The sequence below is a fragment of the Salvelinus namaycush genome, chromosome 3, assembly GCF_016432855.1.
Source record: "Salvelinus namaycush isolate Seneca chromosome 3, SaNama_1.0, whole genome shotgun sequence".
In the NCBI taxonomy this organism is placed as follows: domain Eukaryota; kingdom Metazoa; phylum Chordata; class Actinopteri; order Salmoniformes; family Salmonidae; genus Salvelinus; species Salvelinus namaycush.
Genome location: NC_052309.1, coordinates 12,046,517 through 12,066,857, shown reverse-complemented (window position 1 = coordinate 12,066,857; position 20,341 = coordinate 12,046,517). Strand labels below are relative to the sequence as shown.

Sequence of the window (20,341 nt, the reverse complement as noted above, 5' to 3'; positions counted from 1 at the left end):
GACTCCATTCCAGCCATTGTTATGAGCCGTCCTCCCCTCAGCAGCCTCCACTGAGTGATAGCCTCTCTACCGTACAGTCTGATACTACAGCATTAACTGCAGGTCACACGGCAAGAGGTCAACCAAAGTCATCGCCATGGTAACATCAGACAGGAAGTGGATGGAGAAGACAGTCTCCAGACAGTCGCAGTGTCCCTGTCATGGATTTATCAGAAAAAGACGAGGTTACGCCACCAGCAGACCTTGGCGCCACGGTAACTCACATGTGTCCGATTTCAGCATGCTGCCAGATTGGCGGAAATACTGCGGGTTCTCGATGACAGGGATCTTTGTCATTCCAATGATCACCGCATCGTGGCTCATCTCCGAGGACGGGGTGTTGTTGCCGTTGGAGACGTGATGAAGAGGACTGGCGGAGTCATCGTCGTTACTGATGACCGAGGAGGAGGAGCCTGAGGAGGAGGCGGAGGAGCCCAGTGGGAGGAAATATAATTATGACTGGAGTGAGAGGTCTTTCATGTTTGACTTCTGTATGTTGTTATGTGGCAAAACTTAAGCTGGAATGTGGTGGGACTAAATATACTGTAGAAATGTGCACAATGTTCATTATCATTTAAAATGGGAATCCAACGGAGTCCTGCAAGTCTTAATACAGGTCTGGAAAACGACTGAGATTAAAGAGAAAAGCATACCCTTCATCCCAAACTTAGAGTTTCTTCCGTATTTCAGAATGATCACCATCAGAACACATACAATGAATGCCACGCCAGCGATTCCCACCACTACGTACACCTGGGAAAACACCATTCCACAACATAAAACACCTGCCAATATCAGTGCACTACATTATAGTACTGTATATAAATAACCATGCATGACAAATGATGGTGTGTATGTTAACTTACTGCAACACTGTCGTCTATTGGGGGTAGTGGTGAGTCTGAGAGAAAAAGACAAGTCATATTTAATACAGAATGAAAACAGCAGTAAGCATACAAACATTCACATTGAAGTACATAATCTAATCTAATTTCCTCTCAAACGCTGAAAATACTGTCTGGTTGGGATATGTACAGTATTAAAGATGTGTTAGCTACGTCATGTAATGTTGACCACAGGATTTCAAAGTTCAAGCACTTACCAGTGGTGTCTAAGGACCAGCATGGTGACGATATCCCACAGCACAGGACGAGCAGTGGACAGAGGACATTGAAATGATGACAAGGTAGGAATCGTCAATCTGTCATTATCCCTAAACTCTTAAACTTAATGTCATGTCAAGAGAAAAACGCATACATACATGTCTCTGTAACAGCAAATTTTAGAATGATAATTCTTAGCAAAATTGCAACGTCTTAAGAAATACTTACAAGGGTAATATGGCTGTTCTGAAAAAAGTGAAAAGGGGAGTTGACGTGTTATTCATACACATCCGTTACATATACTATGCTATACAGAAAACAGTATATTCTCAGAAAAAAAGAGTGCCATGCAGAACCATTTGTCCCCGTAGGAGACTTCAGTTCATATAGAACCATTTGTCCCCGTAGGAGACTTCAGTTCATATAGAACCATTTGTCCCCGTAGGAGACTTCAGGTCATATAGAACCATTTGTCCCCGTAGGAGACTTCAGTTCATATAGAACCATTTGTCCCCGTAGGAGACTTCAGGTCATATAGAACCATTTGTCCCCGTAGGAGACTTCAGGTCATATAGAACCATTTGTCCCCGTAGGAGACTTCAGGTCATATAGAACCATTTGTCCCCGTAGGAGACTTCAGGTCATATAGAACCATTTGTCCCCGTAGGAGACTTCAGGTCATATAGAACCATTTGTCCCCGTAGGAGACTTCAGGTCATATAGAACCATTTGTCCCCGTAGGAGACTTCAGGTCATATAGAACCATTTGTCCCCGTAGGAGACTTCAGGTCATATAGAACCATTTGTCCCCGTAGGAGACTTCAGTTCATATAGAACCATTTGTCCCCGTAGGAGACTTCAGGTCATATAGAACCATTTGTCCCCGTAGGAGACTTCAGGTCATATAGAACCATTTGTCCCCGTAGGAGACTTCAGGTCATATAGAACCATTTGTCCCCGTAGGAGACTTCAGTTCATATAGAACCATTTGTCCCCGTAGGAGACTTCAGGTCATATAGAACCATTTGTCCCCGTAGGAGACTTCAGTTCATATAGAACCATTTGTCCCCGTAGGAGACTTCAGGTCATATAGAACCATTTGTCCCCGTAGGAGACTTCAGGTCATATAGAACCATTTGTCCCCGTAGGAGACTTCAGGTCATATAGAACCATTTGTCCCCGTAGGAGACTTCAGGTCATATAGAACCATTTGTCCCCGTAGGAGACTTCAGGTCATATAGAACCATTTGTCCCCGTAGGAGACTTCAGTTCGTATAGAACCATTTGTCCCCGTAGGAGACTTCAGGTCATATAGAACCATTTGTCCCCGTAGGAGACTTCAGGTCATATAGAACCATTTGTCCCCGTAGGAGACTTCAGGTCATATAGAACCATTTGTCCCCGTAGGAGACTTCAGTTCGTATAGAACCCTTTGTCCCCGTAGGAGACTTCAGTTCGTATAGAACCATTTGTCCCCGTAGGAGACTTCAGTTCATATAGAACCATTTGTCCCCGTAGGAGACTTCAGGTCATATAGAACCATTTGTCCCCGTAGGAGACTTCAGGTCATATAGAACCATTTGTCCCCGTAGGAGACTTCAGGTCATATAGAACCATTTGTCCCCGTAGGAGACTTCAGTTCATATAGAACCATTTGTCCCCGTAGGAGACTTCAGGTCATATAGAACCATTTTGGTTCCACATAGAATATCAGGTTCCAAATAAAACCCTTGAAAGGATGCTATTTGTAACCAAAAAGGGTTTTATCTGACCTGAAAGGGTTCTATCTGGAAATGTTTTTCAGGTCCTACGGGGACAGATCGTTCTACATAGCACTCTTTTCTTCTGAGAGTGTATAAAACAGCTTATATATCGATTATATAACATCTTATACAGAATTGCAGTAACTATAAATGAAACAGGAGTGAGACCTGAGGGATAGTCGCCCTCGTCTGGCGGGAGCAGGAAGTGGGCGTCAACTACTTTCTGGTCCTCCCCGAACTCGTTCCTGGCCACCAGTGTATACTGCCCGTTGTGGATGTGAGTCGGGTTGGCAAGCTGCAGGCAGCCGTGGTGAACGCTTCCAAGGCTCTTGTGTATCTCAGTCTTGATATACTCTTGTTCGTGGAGCTCCTGGTCCTGGTGGTACCACTGCAGCTTGGGCTTGGGGTTCCCGGTCACACTGAAAGGGATACACCAGTGGTGGAGTCTCAATGGCTCCAGCAGCTCCAGGATAGTGGGGCAAACTGACAGAGACAACAGGAACAGGAAAGGAAGAATAGTCACAGGATACTGGGAGTGGGTGCTAGACACGAGAAAGGAGGTATGGTAAGGCATTGAGGGCAACCAGGAGCTGAACAGGAGGAGAAGAGTATGGCAAGGTGACAGGAAGACATGTCAATCAGATTGTTGAGGGATAGTGGACAGTACTAAAGGAGAAGTGAGAAACATTATTTTCAGTAAGGACACAGAGTCACCAGAGGAAGTCTTTCAGAATGTAGACCACAAATATAAGGATGCTATAGATCCAGGAATAAACACTGTAGAATCATCCGTGAAAATGACATTTTACATTTTGCAACCACAGTGCCAGAATAAAATGTAAATAAAAAAGAGACATGTACTCAACACAACAGAACACGTCCTTACAGAGGATGTTGAGTTGGAGGTAAGCCTCAGTTTGGCCAACTACGTTCTCCACATTGCAAGTGATCACTCTGCCGTTGTCCGAAGGCGAGAGACCTGACAGTGTCAGATTGCTTTCCAGCCCCAAGACATTGACCTGTAAATACATTTATCATTATTAGCACAAGAATTAGTGGTATTATTAATAGTTACATATAATACATGGTAGATACAGTTAATAACATATCATTGTGATCATAGTGAAAAATCTGGAGTTAAAATCTTAAATGCTGTAAGTTCTAAAACACCTTATAAAAGTATGGAATAATGCACTGTTATTATTATAATACAATTAGATATTGCTTTTCATAATATATGTATTGAAATGTAAAAACTTGTGACAAGTTTCATGTAAAATAAGGAATAAAATGTAGTGTTATGTGGTTCAGTTACATATAAAGCCAGGAGTTATTCCATGCCAACATGGCCTCATCATCCTAGCTCTAGTAATAGTCAGAGGCTAGTGCCTTCATAATATACTAAAACAAACAACATCATCTCACCTCATGGCTGGTGAAGAGGGTGTCCAAATTCCATGAGATCTCAGGGGCAGGAGACCCTGTTGCACTGCATACTGCTGTGACATCACTTCCCTCCGTCTTTGTGACGATAGAGGGACTGACCTCCACTGCGGGAGCCTCTGTGAGACAAACGTAAACAGAACTTTTAACAACGTTGTTTTACTGTACAAATCTAATTTTATTAGTCACATGCCCGAATACAACAGGTGTACAACAGTGAAATGCTTACTTACAAGCCCCTAACCAATGCAGTTTTAAAAAATACAGATAAGAATAAGAAATAAAAGTAACAAGTAATTAAATTAAATTAAAGGGAGAGGTGGGCCGACAGTGGTTGAGTAGCCACAAGCACCTGTTGCTGAGGAACAAGTTATCCGTGTTGAGGGCACGGAGTTGCAACTTGTATTAGAGGGAAATGTTATGCAGCAGAAAAATATTGTTGTAGAAGGTAAGGATAGATCTGAAGAGCCAGTTCCTCAGACTGGTGAGGAGATACCCACTATGAGTAATGGGGTACAGGAGGGGGTTCATGTGGAGCTAGGCTCCCAGGTAGTGGAGGAGATGCCCACTACGAGTAATGGGGTACAGGAGGGGGTTCATGTGGAGCTAGGCTCCCAGGTAGTGGAGGAGATGCCCACTACGAGTAATGGGGTACAGGAGGGGGTTCATGTGGAGCTAGGCTCCCAGGTAGTGGAGGAGATGCCCACTACGAGTAATGGGGTACAGGAGGGGGTTCATGTGGAGCTAGGCTCCCAGGTAGTGGAGGAGATGCCTGGTACGAGTGATGGGGTGCAAGTGGGGAGTGTTGAAAGGGATGTGGTAGAGGGGAGTCAGTGGTCTGTGGCCTCAGCTGAGGAGGATCAGGAGAAGGATATGGATATTTCTTTTGATATGATAGCAGCTGGTGAGGACTCAATTTACGATCTAGAGGAGGTAAATGGGTTTCTGGATCAGACTTTTGGGAAATCTGTCAAATTGGCAGATTATTTTGATGCTGATAAGTTTGTGAGGTCAGCTGTGATGTTACAGAAGACGGTGGGGTTAGACCAGTTGAGTGAGAAGAAGCAGGTTTCGCTTGAGGAAATTTGTTACTGCTGTTGCAGCAGCAAAAGGTGGTGGGAAACGTGGTCAGGTTAATAAGAGAAAGTTTAAATAATGATGATGATCATGCTTCATATGGTGTCTTTTTTCTATTTGGTTTCTCTGTGGTATCTTCTGCTTTTCTTTTCTCTTTTCTATATGGGGTACTAAGGGTAGGTTCTCTCAATATTAATGGAGGAAGGGACAGGAATAAGAGGGCTTTGGTATTAGAAATAATAAAACAGAAAAGGCTTAATGTAGTTTTCCTACAGGAGACACATAGTGATGAGGAAATGAGGTTGACTGGGGTATGTGGTGGGAGGAGCAGCATATACTCAGTCATGGTACTAATTTCAGTGCTGGGGTGGCAATCTTGTTTTCCTCGGGCTTAGGGGTGACTGTGGTATCTACAACAGAGATTGTTAAGGGTCGGGTTTTATTGGTCAATGTGGATGTTATGTTTTTTTTTATTAAATTTTTTTATGTTTATGCTCCTAATGAGGGTACAGAGCGTATTGTTGTGTTTGATCAAATAAAGGAAACCTGAAGACAGTGTGACCAAGAGGGGTGTGTGGTTTTAGAGGGGGACTGGAACTGTACAGTGGATTTGACTGTTGATCGCACCGCTGAAGGACCTCACCTGCGGTCAGCCACTTGCCTGTCTGGTCTATTAACTGAGTTTAAGCTTTCTGATGTGTGGAGAGTAAGGAATGCAAAAGTTAGGCAGTACACATGGCTAAAAGTTAATAAAGGTGGTGTCAGTGCAGCAAGGTTAGACAGGTTGTATGTATCTGAGCAATACTGTAGTAGGGTTGGAAGGTGTGCCATTACTCCTGTGGGTTTCTCTGATCATCATATCATATTGTTACTGTTGATATTCACTTGTCCTGTCCACGAAGGTCATCATCTTATTGGTATTTTAATGTTAAATTGTTACATGATGTCATGTTTTGTGAAAGGTTTTTGTTGTTTTGGGAAAAATAGAGGGTTACAAAAGAGAATTTTGAGTCCTTGAGACAATGGTGGGAGGTTGGGAAGGCCCAAATACGATTATTCTGTCAACAGTATACTGCTCTGTCTCAAATTTAAGTTAAAGCGACTATGAAGGCCCTTGAACAGGACATCAAATCAATTGAATTGAAGCTGCTCACTCAGAATGACCCTGGACTAGTCATGAACTTACAGGACAAGAGAGATGAACTGAGGTCGTTTCTGCATGAAAGAGTGAAGGGTGCCTTGATTAGGTCACGTTTCGCTTCCCTCAAGGATATGGATGCTCCTAGCGCTTTAAAAAAAAAACTAGGACAGTCGACATTGCAACGTAAACAGATGGTCTGCCTTCGTCTCCCTGATGGGAAGGTGACCACGGATGACAGTGAAATGCGTCAACATGTCGTGGATTTCTACTCTGCCCTCTATAAGGCGGAGGATTGTGACTCTCTGTGTACTGAACAGTTGTTACACGGTCTTCCTCAATTGGGACCTGAGCAGACAGTCGCATTGGACTCTGACATTACACTGCAAGAGCTGTCCATAGCAGTTATACAGCTCTCAACAGGCCGAGCCCCTGGCATTGATGGTTTACCATCTGAGTTTTATAAGCACTTTTAGGGGTCTATTGGGGAGGATTTTTATGAAGTGGTGTGTGAATCTTTTCATGAGGGTTCTCTTCCTGTATCCTGTCAACGTGCGGTGCTTTCACTGTTTCCAAAAAAGGGGGATTTGGCTCACATAAAAAATTGGAGACCTGTTGCTTTGCTGTGTGCAGAATACAAAATTGTTTCTAAATGTCTCTCAAACAGGTTGAAAGAGTATCTGGGATTGTTGGTCCACAAGGACCAGTCCTACTGTGTACCTGATCGCTCTATTGTTGACAACTTGTTTCTAATAAGAGATGTTTTAGACATTTGTAAACTGTCTGATGTAAATGTGGGTTTACTTTCTTTGGATCAGGAGAAGGGTTTTGATCGTGTGGACCACCAGTACTTGTTTAAAACAATGAAAGCCTTTGGGTTTGGGGATGTTTTTTTGTCTTGGATGAATTTACTGTATGCTGGGCCTCGTGTATGGTGAAGGTGGGGGGTGGTTTGAGTTGCCCCATCCCTGTCCAAAGGGGCATCAGGCAGGGATGCCCAATTTCAGGGCAGTTATATAGTCTGGCGATTGAACCAATGCTTTGTTTTTTAAGAGCGAAGCTTACTGGTTTCTCTGTACCAGGTGTAATGAAGGGTCCCACGATAGCACTGTCTGCGTATGCAGATGACCTGACAGTTTTTATTACAGGGGGTGAAGATGTTAAGGTTCTCTCAAACGCTTTAAAGGTGTATGAGGTGGCCTCCTCAGCTAGAGTCAATTGGGGAAAGAGTGAAGCGCTGTGGGCAGGTCAGCTTCAGATGGGGTCCGCTCCACGGTTACCAAGGGGGCTTCAGTGGGGCAGAGATGGGATGAAGACTTTGGGGGGTTTTCTAGGCTCTGACGTCTTTCAGAAAAAGAACTGGGAGGGTGTAGTGGAGAAAGTGTGTGCCAGACTGTCAAGATGGAAATGGGTGCTGCCCCAGCTGTCTTATAGGGGAAGGGTACTGGTAGCTAATAATCTTGCTGCCTCTACCCTGTGGCACAGACTAATGATTTTGCAGCCACCAAAGGGTCTGATACAAGAGCTTCAGAGGACCCTTGTCAATTTATTCTGGTCTGGACAACACTGTATTAAAGCTGCAGCCCTGTACCTGCCACTGCACGAGGGGGGCAAGGCCTGGTGGACATTTCCTCTAGGATCATGGCTTTCCGGCTTCAAGCAGCCCAGAGACTGTTGTAGTGACGGTTATAGCTGGGTCGACACAGCCTACACATTGATGAGGAGAGTGGGCTGTTTGGGCTTAGACAAGCACCTTTTCCTCTTAAAGCTGGAGGGGGGTGAGTTGCCTGGCCTGACTCCATTTTATGAGTCTGTTATGCAGGCTTGGAGAGGTCTTGTGAATTCCCTTAAGGCCTGCATGCCACCAGGGATGTGGCTTTTTGAAGAGCCTCTTTTTTACAACACTGCCATCCAGTCCCGTGCTCTGGGTTCAGCCAGCCTACGTTCATGCCTGTTAGGCGTGGGGTGTACCAAGCTGGGTCATCTGATGCGGAGCAGGAGCAGATTGTTGGAGGAGCTGGGAGAAAGAGCAGGGATCTGATCATCTCGCCTACTGAGGAAGGTCATCGCTGAGGTCTGTGACTCCTTGCCAGTGCTTCATCTGCAGTATGTGACTGACACTTCCAATTCTGATCGGTGGAAGGAGGGTCTGGATTATATGTTCCCTGCTCTGATTGTTAGTGCTGCGGTGGGGCCATTCGAGGAGGACGTGGGGATGCTGCTCTCCTTCGATACCCCGGAGCTGGGGGAGTTCAAGGAGGTGGGAAAGAAGGCCATGTACAGAATATGTGTAAAGGTGTCCCATGCCTCTTCCCTGGAAGGGGTAAAATCAACGAGGTGGGCGTGTGTTCTTGGTCCAGGTGCCTCCCCAAAAGGCTGTTGGCGATCATTATACAAGCTGCCTATTGATAAGAGGACAGCTGACCTCCAATGGAGGATAATACATGGAGCCATAGCCACCAACATGCATCTGGTACACCTGGATCCTACTGTTGGGGAAGGGTGTCCATTCTGTGCTGAGTCTGAAACTCTGGCACATCTGTTTTTACAGTGTCCCAGTTTGGTCGGGATGATTGACCTGATCACTAATTGGTTCTCAGCGTTGGGAGAGGTTTTCTCTTCCCAACTGTATATATTTGGGCCAAAGTACAGGTTTTGTCAAAAGGGTGTAGTTGTGTTGCTTAATTTTGTGTTAGGGGCAGCAAAATTAGCAATATGGAAGACCCGAAAGAATAGTATTCGGGAACAGGGGTCTGTGGATGTGGTGGGAATGCTGGAGGGAATGTTGGCAGCGAGACTAAGGGTTGAGTTTGCCTATTATAAACTTGTCAACAATATTGATCTGTTTATGAGTATATGGGGTATTCAGAGGCTGGTGTGTTTAGTTACTGTGGAGGAGGAGTTGGAGTTGTGTTTTTAATTGATGTGTAACTATGGTTTTGTATGAGTATTTATTGTGTGGTGGGCTCCCAGACCCAATAAAGATTATTTAAAACTCTCTCTCTCTCACTCTCTCTCTCTCTCTCGTGCTCTCTCTCTCTCTCCTCTCTCTCTCGCTCTCTCACCACAATCAGGGAAGATTAATCTGGTGATGGCCCTCCTCACTCCAAGGTCATCTATGCATTTCAGTTCTTGACTCTCTGAACTGTCAAGGTCCTCTTGCAGCCTCAGTTTGATCCACATGTTCTCACATACACACTCCAGAGGGTTACCAGACAGGAGAGGACTAGAGGGGGAAAAAACTGAGCATTAACACACACACACACACACACACAGTACGCTCAAATACTTCCTATCACATATTTATTGGCATTTTATCTATAACATAAGTCCCATAACATAGTAAATAGAGATAGGTACTTACAAAGATGTCATGTTTAAGTTTATGAATGTCCTCCAGGACAGTGTTGACAAGTTATTGTCTCTCAGATTCCTACAAGTCAAAGTAATACATCATAAAGGTTACAATGAAGCAACTCATGTAGGTCAGACATAAATAATACAATCAATGTATATAACCAGTGTGTCGTTACAACAAAACAGTATGTGATGTTGGAACGCTTGCTCTATTTGCTCGATCACCTTTCAAATGTTGCACACCTTGTACAGTTTAACTATGCATTTAAAAAAGTACGGTTTCGATAGATGACTCCAGCCATTATCTTTGCAGTGTGCGGACAGGACTACTTCCTCTCTTACGCCTCTCCTACTGATTAGAATCATTCCCTTGTGTGGCAGTAACATAGATTTAGGAATTAGAATACTAGAATGGGCTTGAACCTTCTTATGATGGGATAAAGGTCAGCCATTTTGGTCAGGGAGTTGGTCAACCGTGGTTTGCCAGTGATTTGATAAGATATTGTGTAAGGGGTTGTAACCAAAACTATTTTCCAATCGTTTCGTTCTGAACAGAACCATTCTTTTTTTGTTCCATTCCACTGTTCCAGGGGGGTGGGGGGCTTTAAGTGCTGGGCATCTTGGTATGACATGCATTATCTGAATTTAGGGCCACAGTATTATACCTACGAAGGAGTGACTTCTTTAGAGGAACATTGAATGTCTTTGAACCTCTGAGAGTTGGACCAGTGCTAGCTAGCTAGCGAACATGCTTGTGTGTGCAGAGCGGCACCAGAATTAAAAACAAGTCTTACCTTTTTGTAGTTAATAAATCCAATGTGAAATGTGAATACTATAGTATACGTAACTAGCACTGAAAAGGTTCATCCATTCTTCTCCAATTAAAAATCCCTCTCTAATTTCTTAATCACGCTTGTAACGTCATCAGTAGGCTACAGTAGCCTATACTTCGGAGGGAGAGGGGCACCTTGCCTACACACACACATATAGGCAAAGATTTACAGCTGGCAGGCAGACACTGGAATAAGTTTGTGTGACGGAGTGAGGGCTTTGGCATAGGTGCCTTGTTGCATTATTTGTTGGACTGAAAAAAAAAATGCCCGGAACATAAAATAAAGTTATTAACTGGTTCCCATGCTTTTCATATGACGGTTCTGTTCCGGAACAGTATAGAGCACTTTCGTTCCCTTTTCTGATTCTGTTCCTTCCTTTATTTTCAGGTTTTTGCTTCTGTTCCCTGAACCGGTTCCAACCCCTGTGTAAAATAATGAATTTGAAGAATTTATCCACACTGTAGCTAGCTAGCCAGATAGTTTTAGAGGAATTAAAAAATATACATATATTTAACCAGGCAAGTCAGTTAAAAACAAATTCTTATTTACAATGACGGCCTACCCCGGTCCAACCCGGAAAACGCTGGGCAAATTGTGCGCCGCTGTCACGTTCGTCTTCCTCCTCGTCTGAGGAGGAGTAGTTGGAAGGATCGGAGGACCAAAATGCAGCGTGGTATGTTTTCATCATGAATTTAATAAACAGAGAACATTTATGGTCTGTTTACATATTTTTTTAGAGGCTATCTATACAGAAAATTGGTATATAACCCATATAAACTGCATTTATAATTAAATCCTTAAATAATTAAATTAAATTTATAATTAAACACTTTTAGGTTGACAATAATTATATTACACCATTTCTTATAATATCATTATTATTATTTTCCTTTCCTGCATAAGTAAAATCAGGATTATGCCTCTACTGCCATTCATTCCAAATAGACTGGTTTGGATTTCTTCCTGACAAATATGGCTGCCATTTTCACCCTATTCTGGAACTCTTTTGGTTTTATGACATAGCTCCTCCAGTAATTTATTAGGATCTCTATTGGCAGTGATCACACTGCTCAATTAAACACAATGTTCCTCACTGTTTGCTGAGCGTGTCGTCCTGTTACCCAGCCATGAGCCTTACCATGCCCTGGTCCCAGATCATTATGTGCTTGAGCCAACTCCTTCGACTATACATCATCATGCCAATCCATGCAGATTTGGACCAGAATTACCACACAACTAGAAGTCATGACTTCAGTGTGAGGTAAAGAGTAAAAATCTACTTCCCTATAATATGAACTTGGCTTAATTGTTTTTGACTGGCTTGTGGCCCCTAGATTTGCTCTTTGAGAGTACATTAACTAAATCTGTGAGGAGGATGAGAAGAAAAACACCAAACAGAGGATCAATCAAAGACTACAGTACTTACAGATATTGAAGTCCTGTATTGTTTAAAAAGGCTTCTGATGAGATAGAAGTCAGTCCCGTATTTGTCACAGTTCTGGTTCAGAGGGGGAGATTTAGAAAGAGAGAACTTTTTTAAAGTCACAGTTACATATTAACAAAGTTCAGCATAACCTACTCTACAGTCGTGGCCAAAAGTTTTGAGAATGACACAAATATTAATTTTCAAAGTCTGCTGCCTCCGTTTGTATGATGGCAATTTGCATATACTCCAGAATGTTATGAAGAGTGATCAGATGAATTGCAATTAATTGCAAAGTCCCTCTTTGCCATGCAAATGAACTGAATCCCCAAAAAACATTTCCACTGCATTTCAGCCCTGCCACAAAAGGACCAGCTGACATCATGTCAGTGATTCTCTCGTTAACACAGGTGTGAGTGTTGACGAGGACAAGGCTGAAGATCACTCTGTCATGCTGATTGAATTCGAATAACAGACTGGAAGCTTCAAAGGGAGGGTGGTGCTTGGAATCATTGTTCTTCCTCTGTCAGCCATGGTTACCTGCAAGGAAACACGTGACGTCATCATTGCTTTGCACAAAAAGGGCTTCACGGGTAAGGATATTATAAGATTGCACCTAAATCAACCATTTATCGGATCATCAAGAACTTCAAGGAGAGCGGTTCAATTGTTGTGAAGAAGGCTTCAGGGCGCCCAAGAAAGTCCAGCAAGTGCCAGGACCGTCTCCTAAAGTTGATTCAGCTGTGGGATCGGGGCACCACCAGTACAGAGCTTGCTCAGGAATGGCAGCAGGCAGGTGTGAGTGCATCTGCACGCACAGTGAGGCGAAGACTTTTGGAGGATGGCCTGGTGTCAAGAAGGGCAGCAAAGAAGCCACTTCTCTCCAGGAAAAACATCAGGGACAGACTGATATTCTGCAAAAGGTACAGGTATTGGACTGCTGAGAACTGGGGTAAAGTCATTTCCTCTGATGAATCCCCTTTCCGATTGTTTAGGGCATCTGGAAAAAAGCTTGTCTGGAGAAGACAAGGTGAGCGCTACCATCAGTCCTGTGTCATGCCAACAGTAAAGCATCCTGAGACCATTCATGTGTGGGGTTGCTTCTCAGCCAAGGGAGTGGGCTCACTCACAATTTTGCGTAAGAACACAGCCATGAATAAAGAATGGTACCAACACATCCTTCGAGAGCAACTTCTCCCAACCATGGTGACGAACAATGCCTTTTCCAGCATGATGGAGCACCTTGCCATCAGGCAAAAGTGATAACTAAGTGGCTCGGGGAACAAAACATCGATATTTTGGGTCCATGGCCAGGAAACTCCCCAGACCTTAATCCCAGTGAGAACTTGTGGTCAATCCTCAAGACACAGGTGGACAAACAAAAACCCACAAATTCTGACAAACTCCAAGCATTGATTATGCAAGAATGGGCTGCCATCAGTCAGGATGTGGCCCAGAAGTTAATTGACAGCATGCCAGGGCAGATTGCAGAGTTCTTGAAAAAGAAGGGTCAACACTGCAATACTGACTCTTTGCATCAACTTAATGTAATTGTCAATAAAAGCCTTTGACACTCATGAAATGCTTGTAATTATACTTCAGTATTCCATAGTAAAATCTGACAAAAATATCTAAAGACACTGAAGCAGCAAACTTTGTGGAAATTAATATTTGTGTCATTCTCAAAACTTTTGGCCACGACTGTATACATATTCCATAACATGCTACAATAGTCTGGGTAATGACCTTAACATTTGAGGAGTACTAATACTTACAGATTTCTGAGATTCGAGTAGTACTTCAAGCTGTTATCATTGATGTCAAATAGTTGATTTTGATTTGCAATGTATCTGTAAAATTTAAATACAACATTTACAAATTATTATTATTACAAATAAAGTACATTCACATGTTCTTGTCCCTAAATTAGTATTTTAAATAGCACTCCCTTTCAAAATTATTCATAAAAAAACACACTGACATTCTTGTATGGTCCACAATGTATCGTAAACCAACGTGTTGGTCAATAGACCTTCACCAAGGTTTAAAAAGTACTTCTCAAGCCATGTTTAGGCATTTAGTGTCTGATGATATACAGGGACAATAGATGGATAGTATTTTCAAACATATGGAAATATCTGAGTATTTGGCCATCATGCCCATGTTGGGCAGCTTTATAGGATTCTGAACTGTTTTGATAGTGGTAGAAACTGGTGTCTCTTCAGACACTCCCCCAAATACTTTATCTACTGACTAGAACATCTAAGATGATAGATACATCTTTATGCTAGAGTACACAACTCCTGGATGGGTGATGGTGGTTTAGAATTGACTAAATGTTAAATATTCAATATTTAATGAAAATGCCTTGTATGCCAAGGTGACATGCCAGTAGACCATCATCAATGAAGGTTTACCTGATTAAAGTAAGGAAGGTGGACAAGGTCTCGGACAAGACACAGTTAAATACAACACCAGCCCGTCTAGATGTTTGGCACCTGCACGCTGGTGCTGATAGTTTGCTCACCATCTGGATTTGTTTAGGAGCCATGTACGTGACAGGCACACTAATCTACAGTACTCTACACCAGGCTACATCTTACTCTGAGAATGATCTGAGCATGAATATACATGTATTGTTTAGACATACTGTACTGAAATATGGTAAATCTACATGCTGCAATAACAAGCCTGATACAATTCACTATCACCAACAACTTTCAGTGGTAAGGCCTATAGACTCTCTTCTCAACACAGACCTCACCCCGTGCACCTCTGGCAATTCAAAAATGGTGGCCTAAGCCTAATAAATGGCAAGCAAACTGTCTTATACACATACCACTGTGACCTTGAGCTACATACACTGCCATCAGAAAGTATTCAGACCCCTTGACATTTTTCCTCGTCAATCTACACACAACACCCCATAATGAAAACGCAAAAACAGGTTTTTATAAATGTTTCCTAATTTATCAAAAATTTAAAAAAATGAAATATCACAATTACTTAAGTATTCAGACCATTTACTCTGTACTTTGTTGAAGCACTGTTGCCAGCAATTACAGCCTTGAGTCTTCTTGGGTATGACGCTACAAGCTTGGCACACCTGTATTTGGGGAGTTTCTCCCATTCTTCTCTGCAAATCCTCTCAAGCTCTGTCAGGTTGGATGGGGAGCCTTGCTGCACAGCTATTTTCAGGTCTCTCCAGAGATGTTCGATCGGGTTCAATGCCGGTCTATGGCTGGGCCACTCTAGGACATTCAGAGACTTGTCCCGAAGCCACTCCTGCGTTGTCTTGGCTGTGTGCATTGGGTCGTTGTCCTGTTGGAAGGGGAATCTTTGCCCCAGTTGGAGGTCCGAGCACTCTGGAGCAGGTCTCTCTGTACTTTGCTCCGTTCATCTTTGCTTCGATCCTGACTAATCTCCCAGTTCCTGCCGCTGAAAAACATCCCACAACATGATGCTGCCACCATCATGCTTCACGTAGGGATGGTGCTAGGTTTCCTCCAGACATGACGCTTGGCATTCAGGCCAAAGAGTTCAATCTTGGTTTCATCAGAGCTGAGAATCTTGTTTCTCATGGTCTGAGAGTCTTTAGGTACCTTTTGGCAAACTGTATGCAGGCTGTCATGTGCCTTTTACTGATGAGTGGCTTCTGTCTGGCCACTCTACCATAAAGGCCTGATTGGTGGAGTGCTGCAGAGATGGTTGACCTTCTGGAAGGTTCTCCCATCTCCACAGAGGAACTCTAGAGCTCTGTCAGAGTGACCATTGGGTTCTTGGTCACCTCCCTGACCAAGGCCCTTCTCCCCCGATTGCTCAGTTTGGCCAGACAGCCAGCTCTAGGAAGAGTCTTGGTGGTTCCAAATTTCTTCCATTTGAGAATGATGAGGCCACTGTTCTTGGGGACCTTCAATGCTGCAGACATTGTTAGGTACCCTTCCCCAGATCTGTGCCTCGACACAATCCTGTCTCAGCGCCCTGTGGACAATTCCTTCGACCTCATGGCTTGGTTTTTTGCTCTGACATGCACTGTCAAATGTGGGACCTTATATAGACAGGTGTGTGCCTTTCCAAATCACGTCCAATCAATTGCATTTACTACAGGTGGACTCCAATCAAGTTTCATAGCAAAGGGTCGGAATACTTAAGGTATTTCTTTCTATTTTCATTTTTAATAAATGTGTAAACATTTCTAAAAACCTGTTTTTTCTTTGTCATTATGGGGTATTGTGTGTAGATTGCTGAGGAAAAACATGTATTTAATTAATTTTCAAATAAGGCTGTAACGTAACAAAATGTGGAAAAAGTCAAGGGGTCTGAATACTTTCTGAAGGCACTGTACCTGTTTGATATTGGCAAGAACCACTCCATAGTCCATTGCTACGTTGGGTATTTTGTTGGGGCGACATAGATTCGAGTCCATAATATTATCTGACATTTTTCCGTCGTGTTTTTTTCGTGCTTCCCACAGTCCCTGTATTTTGGGGCCACGGCAGACATCGTGCCATAATATAATTTCCACTATCACTGCATGGGCCTGGTTTCTAGAGGAAGATGCCTTAATAGTATCACTGCATGGCCCTGATTTCTAGAGGAAAATACCCGAATTCAAATATTCCAAACAGCGCGCACCCACACCACCCGACACGCAAGCTCACACACACAGTCACACACACTCAGTCACAAGCACAAAACTCTCCTTAGCATGATAATTATCCCACACTATTATCTTTGCTTGTTGTTGCTTGTTGTCTCCATACAAAACTGAGAAACATGAGAGTTTAACAGCCTGCATTGTAGTCTATGGCATAGTAGACACCCCTTTTTGTATGTATTTGTTTTAGCAATCTGACATTTGTGTGCTTAAAAACATGAACCTTTATACAATTGTGCTGTTGGTTGTAGGCTTTACCATGTCTACAATGGTGTAGCCATTCATTTTACTTACATATCGGTGATGTTGATGTCCATTTCCATGTCATCTAACGTAAGGATAGGGAAATCCTCGATCCCTGGGTCAGGATCGATACAAACAAGCCTTGAGATGCTGCAAGTGCAGGATGCAGGGCAAGCAGAGCTAAACCTCCACAACCCCATCAACACGATAAAGATTCCCGAGCGAGCCATTCCATATCCCCCTACGTTGGAGCCCATCGCAGGTCCAACGATATCCCACAGTACGGTAGGCTATTGATCAAATCTGGATATTATGAATCCCCCGCCCCCCACCCCCCACCCCTATAGCCAAATTAATCAGTTTGGCACCACGAATGAGACTACAGTTGATCACGAATGCGCAATCCCTGTCTCCGCAGAATTGGTATCACACTACTGCATATCGATGCCGTGAAGCAAGGTGTCAAGTGCTCGGTCCTGGTGCTGCCTCTCTCGTCTCTTTCTTAGGGGCAGAACGACTGTCTCTGCATGGTCAAACGTTGTGCTCCAGATGTTTTGAGGAGCAAACCGTTGTCGTGGTGATTCTTCTTCATATGTAGTACTGATGGAGATCGAAATAAGAGAGACAGCACCGTGGAGTCAGAATGCGTGGCGATGTAGCGACACAGCCTGTTCTCATAGACTAGACGTAACATAGTGAACGTAAATCCGGGACTCTCGAATAAATATGATGTTATGTTTTGTGTGGTTAAATAAGACATTTACTTAAAACGAAAGGAGGGTAGTTGGTTGGGGTGGCTGGGTGGTCATATAATGCAAACGTCTAGCAACCCAAAGGATACGCCTTCGAATCTCATCATGAACAACTGAATATTTTTTAGCAATTTTGCAACTACTTACTACTTGTTTGCTACTTTGCAACTACTTAGCATGTTAGTTAATCCTTCCCATAACCGTAACCCTTTAACCTTACTCCTAACCCGAACATTAAGCTAACCCTACCCCCTAACCTAGCTAACATTAGCCACAACAAATTGAAATTCACAACATAACATACGTATTGCAAATTCGTAACATATCAGACGAATTTCAATTCGTAACATACCATACGAATTGAAATTCTTAACCTATACGAAATGGATGGTGGACATCCACAAATGAATAAACCTCGGATTTACGTACAGAATAATACTAAATGCTCTGAGACCAGGTTGAGCGACAGAGTGCTTGTGCATGGAGGCAGGGTACCTGCATTCGTCTATTGATTATGGCTGTGTACGAGCGCATCTCTGCCAGCCATCACTGGAATTGCTTTTAAAGGGAGATGGTTAAGACGCTCGAGACAGTGATATGTATTGCTGACAGTTTATCAACATTCATCAGTTTTAGGACTATTTAATTCAACAGCTTTCAATTTGCATGCTTATCATGTACACATATTCTGAAAAGTAGGTGGGAATAGGCTACTCACTATAGCCCTACATCACCCTCATATTTAAGTTATAATAGGGTGTTGAATCTTTGAATAAAATGTAATTACATTACCTATATTTGTAATATTTGATGTGCCAATATTATTCTGAATACCCACAAACTCGTTCCATAGGCCTAGACAGTGCTTCTTCCACAACAATACCACAGCTCCATGGATGGTCATTACCAGTGTGACGTGCAGTTTGACGCACAAGTAGGGCTGCATCTATGAAAAATAATTACTAAACAAAATATGACTGTGTGTGCTTCAAATGAGTCTTCCATCCCAGTCGAGGAAGACAGACAGTGGAGGAATAGCTACTATCGAAATATTCATTGTAATTTGTCAAAGCAAAAATAGCCTAACCTAGCATATGGTTTTAAAATGAAATGTTTGTGGACACATGTTATTTGGGGGTCATGAGATGAAATATGTCAGCTATATATTCATTTAAAAAAGAGTGATTGTGAAGTTAGCATATTGAAGCATATTGAATAGCCAGTGAAATACAACAGAGTGATACAGATTATTAAAAAATATGTAATATGCTCAGTTCAACTTTTTAAATCTGGGAACTTTTCCACTTGAGCAAAAGTAAATCAACTACCCCTGGTAGTGTCACTTGACACAGTTCTTCTCATTCTGGGTGGTCAACAACACACACAGCTGCTGTGATGTTGTGTGACCATTGTATCTCTGTGGGATAATGGCTATCATTTTGACAAGGTATTTTAGTGATCACAGAAATAGCACAATGTGCAAGTGAAGGACATTTCAGACATCAATGGTTATTGAACTGAGATCAACAATAAAGTCAGCTGGATAAAACATTGCAACCATGTGCATACGTTTTCTGACCCTGTACCTTAGCTTAATCACATGGCACTTATGAAGAATAGAAATAGAAACAGGTATCCAGTTGTGATTTACCCAATGTATAAGATAGAACAGAGTAGTGTGGGATTGGTACTATAGAGTGATTCTATGAGGTCATGTTTTGTTCACATTTGTTCATTACGATCAGATTAGTTTGAAAGGATTACTCACTGAACAATCAGTAGAGGACCCAGAGTCATGTATGGGGGGGGGGGGGGCGTGATGGAATGAGTGAATGTGAGGTGCCTTAGTGCTTAACCTCTTGACCAGACACTATTGGACATGATCTGAGGTATTCTGTGCCTAAACTCATCACTCTGATCCACACACACACACATACACACACACACCCTGGATGGATAGTGTCGCTATGGATACTTAGGGCTTTCCAAATAGCATGGACAATGTCAAGTGTCGCTATGGATGCAGATGAAAATATGTAAGCAGGCTTTTCTATGAGAAATGTCAAGTACGGAATGATATCTGTCTCCATGGTAACCGGCTCAGACTTTGAGAGAAGGATGAGAGCTCTTTATTTTGCTTATAGTTGACACTTGCCTATCTCAATAGGCCTGGCAAATCAGGGAGAAATGGCATTTTGCATAACCAAGATAAAGGACATCATATTTTACTGATGAGTGGCTTCCGTCTGGCCACTACCATAAAGGCCATGATTGGTGGAGTGCTGCAGAGATGGTTGACCTTCTGGAAGGTTCTCCCATCTCCACAGGGGAACTCTGTAGCTCTGTCAGAGTGACCATCAGGTTCTTGGTCACCTCCCTGACCAAGGCCCTTCTCCCCCGATTTCTCAGTTTGGCTGGGCGACAAGCTCTAGGAAGAGTCTCGGTGGTTCCAAACTTCTGCCATTTAAGAATGATGCAGAACTTTATATGTACCCTTCCCCAGATCTGTGCCT

General features: G+C 43.0%; 1 protein-coding gene across 1 annotated transcript in view; it reads right to left on the bottom strand.

The window, feature by feature from the left end:
• The window catches only part of LOC120044794 (BDNF/NT-3 growth factors receptor-like), a 33,178-nt gene extending 15,845 nt beyond the window's left edge, over window positions 1-17,333 (bottom strand). Inside the window, exons 1-11 of the mRNA XM_038989467.1 lie at window positions 17,128-17,333; window positions 13,952-14,026; window positions 12,180-12,251; window positions 9,928-9,996; window positions 9,629-9,789; window positions 4,331-4,467; window positions 3,792-3,924; window positions 3,074-3,388; window positions 906-940; window positions 693-792; window positions 264-452 (exon numbers count right to left, since the gene is read on the bottom strand). Of these exons, the coding sequence (XP_038845395.1) occupies window positions 264-452; window positions 693-792; window positions 906-940; window positions 3,074-3,388; window positions 3,792-3,924; window positions 4,331-4,467; window positions 9,629-9,789; window positions 9,928-9,996; window positions 12,180-12,251; window positions 13,952-14,026; window positions 17,128-17,333 (1,492 nt within the window). The remainder of the gene's footprint in view (window positions 1-263; window positions 453-692; window positions 793-905; window positions 941-3,073; window positions 3,389-3,791; window positions 3,925-4,330; window positions 4,468-9,628; window positions 9,790-9,927; window positions 9,997-12,179; window positions 12,252-13,951; window positions 14,027-17,127) is intronic.
• Between the last annotated feature and the right edge of the window lie 3,008 nt (window positions 17,334-20,341).